At 33.0% G+C, this 14,227-nt stretch overlaps 1 protein-coding gene across 2 annotated transcripts in view; it reads left to right on the top strand.

Moving 5' to 3' along the window:
* LOC113392050 (kinesin-like protein CG14535) overlaps window positions 1–13,250 on the top strand; it is a 368,367-nt gene extending 355,117 nt beyond the window's left edge. For both annotated transcript variants that reach the window (XM_064215983.1, XM_026628293.2), the window contains 4 exons: window positions 6,249–6,342; window positions 8,635–8,832; window positions 9,058–9,273; window positions 9,543–13,250. In XM_064215983.1, coding sequence (XP_064072053.1) covers window positions 6,249–6,342; window positions 8,635–8,832; window positions 9,058–9,273; window positions 9,543–12,235 — 3,201 coding nt within the window. In that variant the 3' untranslated portion in view covers window positions 12,236–13,250. The remainder of the gene's footprint in view (window positions 1–6,248; window positions 6,343–8,634; window positions 8,833–9,057; window positions 9,274–9,542) is intronic.
* The last annotated feature ends 977 nt before the right edge of the window (window positions 13,251–14,227 follow it).

Genomic DNA, 14,227 nt, shown 5'->3' with positions numbered 1-14,227 from the left:
CAAGGGAGTGGTTAATATTTATTACAATATCTTTGAACTGTGGTGACCATCTGCCAGTCCAGCTATTTTATATAACAGAAGACTGCAGTCGGAAATCTATCATTTAATTGAATCATTAAGTTAAAAACTTATACAATAATATAATATTCGTATTATATATTATTATTTCTACACTTAATAAAATAGATTGTATTGTCACTAGCACTAAGTATTTACAAAAAATCAGCTCTGGTTGTGTAGTAGTCGCTTGAAATTCCACATTTGCCACGATTTGTATAACATTAAATTGAATGTTTAATTATTCGTAAGAGTAGTCATGATGAGTCGTTTAATATATAAGTTATTTTAATCTCCAGTCGCGCTACAAAAGATTAGATATCAAAGCAGAATTGTTCTTCGCAATAGGAAAAGCGTATTGTATAAAGCTAACGCGACACGTAATATGTTTTATGCGCACGCATTAAATCACTACGACAATTCGCATAGTCATTAATATCACGTAAGCCCTTTATCCGACGCATTCGCCGGTGCATTAGCCACTTACTGAGGCTTAATTTGTTGCTGTTGTAATTACGTTCAACTACATTCAAAATTCGCATTCGGTCTGAACTTATTCGTGGGTATTCACTCGTGGTCGGAATATTTATTTATGACGTAGCTACCTGCCTCGGCTTACATATAACATTTGTATCGTAATAAATATAACTCGATTGGTTTACGTGGCACATTCCAGTACCTATTCCAATTGACATTTTTTTTCCGACATTTTCAATAATTTTCTTCATATTTTAGCCAATTGTCACAATTTTTTTAATAATTTTACACCTAAACCTTCCTCATGAATTACTCTATCAGTTGAGTTGAGACAGACAGACGCGGCGGGTTTTTGATTTATAACATCTAGTGATGATGTGGAGGCTTACTTTGTTTTCTTAGTTGTTCTTCGTTTTGCCTTAACTAATTACATTCGATTAGTAAACGTAATTTCGGTGTATTATAGTTTGAAGTAGATCCATCCGGAACGTTGAATACGGAGGCTTGTAAACAGTTGACATTATGAGTGTTTTTTCAGAGGGAAGTTTATAAGAGCTCTTTGTTCCTTTAAATTACTACTATTTTATAAAAAGGCATGTAATTGCAAGGTAGACGAACAAATGAGCTACCTGATGGTTAATTATAACTGGACTCTTGGTCTATGGGCTACAAAGTAATTTTGGCATCGTCAACGCACCGCAAACCATGAATTCAGAAATAAAATATTGTTCATGTAATTACACTGACTCACTCACCTTTGGAAATTAAATTTTTGCTATTGGTCTGTGCCTACACAAAAACTCTACCCATCATAGATTCAATTACTGGTAGTTTTATAATAATTATAAGTTATTTTCTCATCCAATGTGACATTTACGAATTTTATTAAATATGAATTATTAATTCCCACCCACAAATTCACCTACATGTGACCGGAGCGGTGTTAAATACATTTTCCCGAGATAAAAAGTAACCTATGTGCTATTCCAGACTATAATATATATCTATACGACAAAAAAGTCTAACAATTGATTTTTATCGTGTTGTACAAAATTAGCATTTGATGAATATATAATTATAATCGACTACTGAATAGCACGCTCTTATTTTTTATGATAAAACTTTTCGTGTACAGACAAAGTAACAGTTATAGTGATAGCTACACAATATTGCTACGGCGTAGCTAGTTACTACAGTCTGCTATAACTCGGCGGTCGGCTGACGGCGGCTTAGAGGCTTATACGCACCGGTGATCTGCCAACGGACTGCCTGTGATTGTAATGAAATTTAGCTTTGAGTGAATTTTTGGATTAAAAACAGACAAAACTAACTCACAACAAATACTGCAGGCCTTTGTAAAAATAAAGATAAGCAGATTACGGTACAGCAACGAATGTGAGTGAAAAATTCGTGACGTGTCTTTGTTATCAAATCTCTTTTACTGTAACGTTACATATGATTATAGAGATAAGGTATATTAGGCTATATATTTACTTGGTGGCCCGACTGGATAAATACCATACACTTAACATATATTCTACCACCATACGTATTATTTTTGTGTTCCGGTTTGAAAGTTGAGTGCGTTACCAACTACATGCACAAAGGACATAACATCTTAGTTTATTGGCGATGTATGGAATGGTTAATATTTATACAGTGCCCATATTAATGGGCAGTGGTGGTGATTAGCACGTTTATCTACCTTAAACACTGTGCTATAAGCAAATTCAGCAATCAGCATCAAGCCTGGCTACCCATTCGTACGATTTTTATTGCGTACGCATTTTTATTAAAAAATAAACGCATATATATAAATTGTTTTGATACAGATGTCGAATAATGAGTTGGATTGTTGATATTGGTATTTCATTCCCGTATTGTTCGAAATCGTAGTTTAAAACTTAAAATACTATTTACGATGCACGACTCGTAGAAAATACAAAATACAAAAAGCGTTTCGCTCGCTTAGTACGTACTAATGTCATTTACATGAGGTCTTTCAACTTTTACCTCGAATTTCTTTTATTTCTCACTCGTTCACAGGAAACGTTTTAAGTAACGCAAAAATCTGTACATTTACCTATTTTTTTTTACGAACAAACTATGTTTAGTTTAATTAACTATGCAAAATCAAAATATACTTTATTCAAGTAAATTTTATAAGCATTTTTTAAACATAATTTTATAGACCTGTATTAAATAAAGCGACCGCTGGTTCGAAATGCAGATTCTACCGAGAAGAAACGGCCAGAAATTCGGTATTTTTTCTTTCCAACATTTAAAATACAAAGTTATGTTTGTTAAATACAATTATGAATAACATAATGTCATATTTTAATCACATATAATTAATAAGTTATCCGTTTTGTGATGCCGTTTCTATCGGTTATAATGAATTGATGCTTGAGTATCATAAATGTTATTGATTTGGTAAATGGATTTTAAGTGAAGGTCTGGAGCTCGTTCTACTTAGCTGCTCCACTGAGACCCGAAATATGCAAATTGCAGAACCTCCTACAAAAATGATCTTGCCTGCTTATATGCTTTTCTTTACTCCAAAGGACGAGGAAATAATTATAAACAGTTTGTTTGGCTGGATTTCCACCGCCGGCTGCGATTCATGTATTCTATACATTATAATATCAGCAGTAGAATCAGCTCATTATTTAATATATATAGAACTAATTCCAGAGTTGCAAATTCTGCCACACAAATCAGATAAAAGAAGCGAACTCAAAACATTCTCCAACGCTGGCATATTTACTCTAGTAAACCTTTTTTCTTATTGTGATATAAAACCATTCAAAAGTCTTTTCTCCGTAATTAATCGACCGTTTGTACAATACTAATTGGTATTATAATTTAATAAACTACCTCCGGTTTCAATTTTAAATGTTTTCAGGTTAAATCTTCGGTATGCTCATTAAAATTTCCCTCAAAACAATCTCAATATTTCCGTACCTTATGAAGGCATCCCTTTGTAGGGTAGCCACGTTTATTTAGCATGCGAGCACCGCAATTTTCATTAATCAAAAAGTATTTGTAATGTTACATTTTATACAGAACTGTAATGAAGTTATAAAATACATTTTAAAGATAAAGATCACGCTGTAACTTACCCACAGCCGGGCAAGGGCCTTCTGTTGACTTGAATAGTAGCTTCATTCATTACTTCAAACATTTGCACGATGTGAAAAATATGTGTATATTTTATTTTTCTATACCAAATAGTCATTTTAGTTTTATTGTTTTGTTAATATGAAGATTTAGAAGATTACGGTTATATAATATTTTGACATTATTGAATATTTTTAATATCAAGCTGAGGGGTCAATAACTTATTCGAAGCACGAAGTACAATTATAATTTGAACAGATAATAGTTATATACGTATGGGATACTAATATATTCATAAATTAACCATCTATATATACAGGGTTATTGGTAATTCGACGTATTCCCGTTAGGAGGTGATAGGGGTGACTATTTGCGATAATTTGAACCCCCATATGCATGATGCAAAAGTGAACCATTTTTGAGTTATCACGTTTTTTAGAATTTTTCAAAATTAGTCAAAAATGCAACATAAAAATTTATTTAAAAAAAAGTATCAATTAAAATCTATTTTTTTCTTCTGATTTATAAAAACGAATAAATACTGGTTATTTTTGAATATTAAAACAATAATTATCGGTCCAAATTTAAAAATGCGAGACGGCAAAAGATATTATTTCAATATTTTTTTGTTTTTTTTTCTACAAAAATGCCTTAAAAACAAAAAAGATCGTTATGAAACTTGTCTTGCACATTATTTTAAAAACATAACCGTTTTATTACCTCTCTAAAAATGTATAACAACTAGGAACTTATTTTAGAACAACCCATTTTGATCGATTTTGAATTGAAATTTTCAAACAAGACGCGACTCCTAAAGTAATGCTTAATGCGGTAGGCATGAATCTACAAAAAATAACTCTCCTTTCAGGGACCTCTTCGTGAATAATTTGCGCAGGAGTATAATGGTAAATGGTGGTGATGGAATCCTGCATTATGCACTGTAGACCATGCTGTGTGTGCTGTGCTCTATTACAGAGAGTCGTGCGGCGAAGGTTTTTGTCGAAACGATTCGAATGGTTCATCGATAAATTCTTATCCTCTCAGTAATTAACAACATGGACTGGGAGTCTTTCGACATTAATTTGTCGTCTCTGAACACTACCAGTTTCCCGGATTCGCTTATTATAAACTGATACATCGGGTAGCCGGTGAAGAGGAAACCGACGCGAATAATCTTGCATTGGTTAGGTATGTATTAATCTTAATTGCGAGACATTCAAAGAGCGAATTTAAGTTTTGTTCGAATACAAATTTCTGCCAGCGTCTTTTGTGGTCATTTTATTTCGGTTGTTTTGAAATAACTACCTAGTTGTTATACATTTTTGGAGAGCTGATAAAAGCTGCAAGACAAGTTTCATAACGATTTTTTTTTGTTTTTAAGGCATTTTTGTGGAAAAAAAATTTTTTTTTTTTTAAATAATATATTTTTCCGTCTCGCATTTTTAAATTTGGACCGATAATTATTGTTTTAATATTGACAAATAACCAGTGTTTATTCGTTTTTATGAATCAGAAGAAAAAAATAGATTTTAATTGATACTTTTTTTTAAATACATTTTTGATGTTGCATTTTTGACTTATTTTAAAAAAATCTAAAAAACGTGATAACTCAAAAATAGTTCACTTTTACATAAAGCATTTGGGGGTTAAAATTATCGCAAATAATAACCCCTATCACCTCCTAACGGGAATACGTCGAATTACCAATAACCCTGTATAATTAATGTTTGCTAGATTTAATTTAAGAATTCTTCTATGTGTATGGGTCAAACATTTCTAATTCTTCACCATTGTTACATAAATTCTCAGTGTCTGTTACATTACTGTAATAAATATTTTACTTTTTAATTTTCTAAAAATAATACTGAACAATGAATAAAGTCATTCATCACTAATCATGGTCACCCTACGACGTAATCTCTGTACTCTACCGTAAGTCCATTTAATTATCTAACAAGCCCCGGTAAAGAAAACAGTGAAAACGCTTTTAGCCCCCGACAAGCCTTAAGCACCAGATTCCCCTAAATTATTCAAAGCATTATGCGCAGCATACGTGAGTTCAAGTTATAATGCTTTTACGAGCAAGCATTCAAAATTAGAACATAAATTTATTTTAATATTCCTTTATATGTTCAAAAGTAAAAAAAAAAAGTTTTTGTCATAACTAGTGTTAGTCCAGGAGTAGAACTTCGACGATAATCAATATGTACTACTAGTATATCATTTAGTTATATGGCTTCGATAGGCTACCAATCAAATAGACCACTAGTAAGTGGTCACCACTGTCCATAAATATTGACGCCGTATGATATTTTAACCATTTCTTACCATAACCAATGCGCCACCATCCTTGGGAACTGAGATGTTATATCCCTTGTACCTGTAGTTACACACGTAGTCCTGTTTGGCAGTAGAATACATTAAAATTGGTTATTTAACTCCACCAACTTGCCAAGTATTATTCAAATATCGATTTTTTTTAAATTATATTATTTAGAAGATTGTTAAGGCTGTCTTCATATTGTTTATGTAAATATAAATCGACCGTACTCTTTGGTAAAATGACAATTATTTAATGCAATGTATTGTTTCAGACGGAGATTTGTTCCAGTGCGCTGACTGACGTCATACACGCCGTTATCAATGGGACCGATGGTTGCCTCTTTTGCTTCGGACATGCAGGACTAGGTAATAAAATACTTTTAATACTCAGTAACAGAACCAATTTAACTCGATGGTCGTATTTTGTGCGAGCCTATCAGGATAGATACCACCCACTCATCATATTTTCTTTCGCTAATAGCAATAGTATTGTTATGTTCCGGTTTGAAGAGTGAGTGAGCCAGTGGAACTACAAGAATAATATATTAGTTCCAAAGTTTGGTGAGGAACGGATAATATTTCTAAGAGCGCTAATGTCTATGAGTGGACTTACTGTCATTCGACCGTCCGCCAACCTAATCCATAAAAAAAAGAAAAAAAAAAAGATAAAATCTAATTCGAATGTATTATTTTTTACCACGTGTACTGAGTTGTAAACAAATTATGTCATCTTATTAATTTACTTGTTTAGAAGTACACTAGTACTTGTGTAAAAATAACACGCAACATGCTAGTGGAGTTAAATATAAGTCTTCATCCAACTCATACAATATAAATACACTATACATCGTAATGTTTTACCTTCATCATCAAGCACAAGATGAAACAAAAACAAAAATTAAACACATTCAATTTAGTAAACCATTTCAGCAATCATAGTTTAGTAATAGAAAATGCAACCATATTAAGACACACAGTACGTATGCTAACACTCGGATCTCTTAGTAAAATATTCACTCTGTAAGCCAGAGCATTGCACTATTTAAAAGACAACCGCCGTGAAACTCAGGCAGAAAGATTTGCATCGAAATGGAAGCCGCTAACAGTTAATTGAAACTTTAATACTGGATGGAGAAACTTCCGTATAACTTTTAGTAGGTGATAAAACGATTAATCGTATCTTTTAATTAACAGCTGTTTGAATTTACTAAAATCTTAATTCGAATGAAATATTCTTACTTAAATAAAAATATACGTTTTATTGGATTTCTGATTTAGTTATTAAATTTGTTAAGGCAAATTAAAAAATAAAAATATTCTCTGCAGACGAAGCTACACTTATCAGAAATAATGCTTTCAAATTAAAAAGTTTAAAAATAAGTCCTATATAAAAAGGTTGATACGTACATTGTTTTTTTTTAAATAATTAATTGTACCATCGTACTGACATGTAATTTAGTATGAATGAATCATACCAGAGTGTTAGTTATTAGGAAAGAAAACACTGATAAAAAAATGTAGGTACCGTGTGGCTATGACTTTTACAAATAGTTAAAAAAAGTTAACAGAGATAAAGATATATAACATTCTGAGTTAAATTCCAATAAATAGGAATAACAAGCGAATGATGATGATGGTAATGAACTGAGCGTCATATAGCGAGATATTAACAATACCTTAAAAACTTTACCCAAGAAGGTGCCAAACCATTTCCATTTGTAACAACTTACATTGAAATTTTGTTTAGTTTGTAAACATTTCGTATAGTTTTAAACTCTGTCAGATAAGAAAAAACATTTCGCCTTTTATTTTTTCAAATGACAACAGTACAAACTACTCTTGAAAGATTTTCTTAATAAACGAGAAGATATTATTAACGACTTGTGCCGACATTGTAAGTCTTACTCAGCGGCGAGGATTAAGGTTTTAAATGCAAATTGAATGAAAGCCTCACGAACGGAACTTTGAGGGAACGTGGCTGGGATCCCGCGGAAACCTGGCTTACTGTATCATCCCGCTTATTTCGGGATTGTCGAACCCGCGGAGTGAATAATTAGAACCTCGTTTTAATTATATCGGAGACGGAGGCACAGCTAATGTTACATAAATAGTGCTGCGGATTAGATTATTAATTGGATACGTTAATATTTATACACTGAGTGTGTGCTTACTGATGTGTTATGTGATAATTTATGAGGTATTATATATTATATATATTACAATACTATATATTGAACGCAATGTTAGATAAAAACTTTTAATGTGAATATATCAGCGCAGCTTGATCGGCAAACGGCCTGTCGGTACTCTGTATACCTATGTACTTCGTTACTATATATTATATACTATATATCATTATAATAATATGAAAGATATACTGTTTTTATTAATACTAAGGAATTAAAGAGGCTTAAATAAATATATAACGGGTAGTTTTATCATAAGAATCATTGTATTATCTACCAAGGCGCTTTAGAAAAGGAGAATATTTATTTACCCACTCAAGAATACCCAATTTGCCGATATTAGTTGACCAACTATTAGTTGGTTTTGGGTTAATAACGTTTTCTACGCAATATATACATTCAAAATTATCTATAATTTCGTTTATATATATATATATATATATATATATAAATACGCCAATTGTTTATGCAGGAAAGTCGTACACAATGTTGGGGCGACCGGACTCCACGGCTTCACTTGGTGCAATACCATGCGCCATATCTTGGCTGTTTCGGGGTATCGCAGAGCAGAGACATAAATGCGGCACTCGCTTCTCCGTGAGAGTGTCTGCTGTAGAGCTATGCACTAATACAAATCAAATACGAGACCTATTGGCGCCGTACCAAAATGGTAAGATGATTTTATTAACTGCCCTGATAATACTCTTAGTACTTAATTAATTTTATAATTATATCTTCTTGATGTAATTTTTTTGTATATTGAAATTAAAATACCCCTATTCAATTGAAATATTGATCGTTATGAAATACGTATAATCATAAGATATTAACTATTTTGCTATATAATAAAATTAAGTTAATAAAGTTCCGTACTAATAAGTTGTTTTTTTAATAGACACGGAGCAATCGCCGGGAGTATACCTTCGAGACGATCCTCTTTTTGGCACACATCTGCAGAACCAGTCAGAACTTCGAGTGCATAGCGCCGAAAAAGCAGCATTTTATTTGGATGCGGCCCTAGCGACACGTGGAACGAGAGAGGAAGGAAAAGACAGTCATCTTCTGTACACGTTACATATTTACCAGTATAGTGTAGGCGGAAAGGGTGCAGGTAGGTCTTAATATCTTAATATTTATATTAAATTTATTATAAATATATTTGACGCCTTTATGAGAATTCATTATTATTATTAATCATTCTCTTAATATTAATAGTTTATAATAATATTAATATTCGTTTTTTTTTTAATCTATTTCTGAATCCAAATCAAAAATCTTCTTTAAGGGATATGAATGTTTTATTATTTACGTTCAGGCAAATGTCTAGAGCTTTTGCTGCCGAGACAGATTTAAACTAACAATTCGTTTCTTTATTTACAGTTGCTGGTGGCCGAAGCCGTTTGCACTTGATAGACTTAGGAAACTCAGAACGAGGAAAAACTAACGGAGGTATACCGTTGTCTGGGTTGGGGAATATACTTCTTGCTATATTTAATGGTCAGCGACATTTACCATATCGGGACCACAATCTGACACATGTTTTAAAAGAATGTTTAGGTTCTTTGACATGTCATACTGCAATGATTGTTCACGTGTCTCCAAATGGTCAAAATTATTCCGACACTTTAACAACATTACAATTAGCATCAAGAATACATAGATTACGAAGAAGAAAAGTGAAATATAGTTCTAATAATAACGCCGGTTCTGGGGGTAGTTCTGGTGAAGACGCTTCAAAACCAAGTAGCAGTGAACCTGATCCATCGAGTAGTGATTTATCAGCAGATACAGTCATTTATGTAGGACCGTTAGATGATGCAACTGACGGTGAACATCCTCCAGTGTATATACCGCATATCAATTCAGGTGACAACAGGTGTATCTTAAGTAAAGCTTTGAGAGGTTCAGCAGCTGAACAAAAACAGAAATCCTCTTTGTCTAAAGTCGTAGAAGAAAAAAGTCCTGTACATAAATTGCATTCGTCGCCTAAAGCATCACCTTTGAAAAATATAACTCAACCTAATTTTACTCCGAAGTCGTCACCTGTACACACAGCTTCAATAAAAGCGGCTCCTTTAAAAAAACAGGCACCAAAGCACGGTGACGAAGGAAAAAATAATAGTGATGAACAATGGATCGATGGTCCTCGGATTTCAAAGTCAAAACTAGTAGAAGCACGACATATTATAAAAGAAACCCAGGGGAAAAAGAGAGAAACTTGGATCGATGGTCCAATGCAAGAAAGTAAGCTACCACTACAATTTGAATCTGTACCAATTCAACCGAACGCTGTACCTCTACAAGTTGGTGTTCTTAACTCTTTTGGTAGCGAAAGTATTGGTTATGGGTATATGGATAACCATAAGAAAAATATGATTAAGAAATGGGTCGAAAATCAAACTTCTCAAATTCAAAAGTCTAGACATAGTTCTCCTAGCCATAAAGCCCAACCACCCCATAAAGAAGAACAGAGAGTACCTGAAGAAGGGGAAACGACACATCGAATGGAAATTAAAGATGCAGCCAGAAGGATTCACGTTGAAGAATCTACTATTAGAACAGGTTTAAAGGCTGGCTCAAAAAGCAATATGGCAATAGAGGAGGAAAATCTCGGTCAGCTTGATCCTAACTCAAGTCGAAAACCGTCCAGTGCCAGATCATCGACAAAAAATGAGCCTGACGAAGACGATGATAGCGAAGAGTTAGCGGAAATTCCGCCGGCATTACCTTTGATGAACCCAAGTAGCCTCAGCAGTAGAGAAGTGTCAATGGAAAGCTTAGATAGTAAATACAAAGAAAGAATGAGGATGGATGATGAAATGATTTCCAGGCGAAGTCGAGACTTAGATCTTCATGGAATGAGCAAAGGGCACGTAGATGATGAAGATGACATTTTAGAATTAATAGAAGTTGAAGAACCATTAGAGCCCGTCCCAATGCAAGACAGCTGTCTTCAAGTTACAGAAGAAGATATTGCGTACTGTATGGGTTATGCTGATCATTCTTTTGGTGATATTGACCATGGAGATGGTGAGGACCATCCGCTTAGAATTTTAAGCCAAGAAAATTTAACTGTAGCTTCAACTTTTACTGATACACTTTCTATGTACAGTGAAGTTGAAAGACAAATAAGAAACGAAGCATATCTAAGACAAACTATAGGGTTTTACACACATCACTTTGGAGATCATCCAATAGACTTAAATCCTCAAGAAAGCTTACCTTCATCACGCTCGAGGCTAGAAGAACTTATGGGATTAACAGAGTTATATGGTTCTCGTAGAATGTTAGATAGTAGTAGCAATGTACCTAATCCCAGAATAGCTCCACAATTTCAATCACTTTCAATGTGTAATGTTAGAGATACTGAAGATTATCATGGTGATGGATCTGTTTATAGTGAACCTGCATATCGGCCAAGTGACAAAATTTGTGATAGTTGCAAGCGGTCTATGTCGAGGCCGTGTAGTGCTGTAGGGGAATGTGATGCGTACCATGACTTAGACATAGCACACAATGACCCTTATGGACCTTTTGAGAGATACAGATCAAATGATATTACAGATGCCAGGATAGCATCTTTAAGGCATCCAGATGGAGCATCTGATCCAAATTTAAGAGAAGAAAATCGCATGCCAGGTAGTGGAGCGCCATCTAGTAATTTTAAAGAACTAAAATCAAATTTACATTTAGAGGTTACACCACCAGTTGTTACAATCGAACCGCGTTCTGAAAAGTGTGAAAAAGGTGATAAAAATGTTGCAAGAGTAGTTGCAAGCTGTAAACCAGATGGTTATGACAGTGGACATGAGTCCACGCCTCGAACTGGAAAACACAGTCCTGCGGCAACTTCGAGAAGAGCAGAATCCGGTTATGATTCGGTACCAAGAGATTCTGATGCATCTTCTTTAGACTCTTATCCTACTCGAAGAGCGGCTGTTGCAAGAGCACACGCAAAAAAACATACAACAGCTAAATATAAACAACATAGCGACCGATCGTTCTGTTCGTGGTTGAGAAACCCTTTCACTTGCAAATACGCGGACACTGATCCTGAAATTAGTGACTTTTAACAATAAAGCAAAATTTATAAACTTTATATAACGGTACAAAATTGTACTTATAGTATTTAAAATCTGAATAGTTATATCATTAAGCTACGTTACCGAATTTAATCTGGAGACTGCTTTTGTACTCTAGACGTACTCGTATATATACAACAAAAGCTTTGGCACTGATCCAATGAGGTTACCACTGTATTTTTCTGAACCTTATGAAGCTTCTAGTTCTGCTCCGAAATATATTTTTAAAGACGTACTTAGTGAGTTTATTGGATCGTATAATAAATGTAACACATTGTAAATAATACAGAGACGGACATGTTATGCAACGAAAATAAATCGACCCAGTTAGAGAACTATTACTGCTCATTTTTTGTACTTTTATATAATCATCGACATCATTTTTAATCGGTACGTTAATAATTGCAATTGTTGTTTAGCTTTTTATAAGAAATGTATAAAAATAAAAGCAAGAGTCTTCCTCTGTCTTCCCCGCCTCTGATGTCGTACTGTAAAGGCACTGCCATATTTTCAACCTTTGCTACCACTGATATCTTCAAAGATGTTTTCGATGCATTTCTTCCAATCACTTAATAAGATGTTTTAAAATTGGAAAATAATTCACATCCTTGGATATCGATTGCAAGTAAATATCGTTACTTTAATACCAATTACTCGTTCGTTCGAAATATATCTTTAGGTTTTATTAGATTTCTTGTTCATGATAATTAAGTGAATGGATCAAATGTTATTTTATATTGATAAGAAATTATCTAGAAATAAGACTGTTGTGTCATTGGCCATGTTCTGAATAGCTTTAATATTTTATTATCATCTTCAAAATCGGCGAGACCGTTTGTAAATAAAACTCGAATGCAATCACTATGGCTTTATAAAATGTTGGTGAATTAGTTATCGCTTTATTGTCGATGTTCTGTTATAAACCATTTAATATTATATAAATATATATCGTAAATTCTACTATGCGTTCGTATTAGTTTAAAATAAAATGTTCGATTTGAACTGACTTTGTTTTTTGTTTTGTATTTTTCTTTCACACCTTTTTAAAAAAAAAACTATAACTAACAAATACATGAAAGAATTATGAAAAATATATACAAATTTGAAAATAGAAAATTAAGGATGTAAGAACAAACAACAACCCTTGGTTGTTGTTGTTGTATAAATGTACATTATATAAACAAATTAATTTTTTTTAAGGAAATACATGCATTTAGATATAAAAATCATTTATTCAAAATCTATTTAATTATAGAATTGCATCAGCACACCGTGCAGCAAAACCTCATGAATAAATAACGTAAAAACTTTCCCAAGTTTTATGGTTAAATTCTTTACCCTTGGTAATTCGAAAATCTTATGGGATACTAACTTTATCCCCATGCAAAAAACTTTTAAGGGGAGCCCTATTATCTTTCATTTCTCATGTAATTTAACATTCTCCTTACGCCTCGGGAAAATCATGCTATCAAACACTAAGTTACACCCTCTTCAGCGAGGGGTGACAACTTTTTCCGAAATCTCCCAATAATTTGGCAAAGTGGCAGCTGTTTAGGCCATAACGATTATCGGGCACTAAAAAGATTTTGCGTTAACATTTTCGCTGAGATTTTAGGGGAGAAACAAAATTGTTATCAAGACAGTATTACTATTAAGCCTTTCGTTTTCATGAAGCTTTCGAGCGAATTCAATGTTTAACAATAAATCAAGAATAATAATATATGACAAATTAAATATATTATTAATTGGAGAAATAAATAAAATTATACGTAGCACTATTTAAAAAAAAAACTTACTCAAAATTTCATAAAAAAATTTAAGTATATTACGTCATAGACTAGAATAATTATATATTTAAAGAATAATAATTATCTTATAAAAAGTATCATTAAGACATATAACTATATTAATTGATTAATCAAAAGGCGTAAAGCGGAATACGTCATATTTCTAACAGAATTTCACCGTAAGATATTTTTATTA

The sequence above is a fragment of the Vanessa tameamea genome, chromosome 10 (assembly GCF_037043105.1).
Source record: "Vanessa tameamea isolate UH-Manoa-2023 chromosome 10, ilVanTame1 primary haplotype, whole genome shotgun sequence".
Classification (NCBI taxonomy): domain Eukaryota; kingdom Metazoa; phylum Arthropoda; class Insecta; order Lepidoptera; family Nymphalidae; genus Vanessa; species Vanessa tameamea.
Note: the sequence above shows the minus strand (reverse complement) of the source record. Positions and strands in the feature narration are given on the sequence as shown.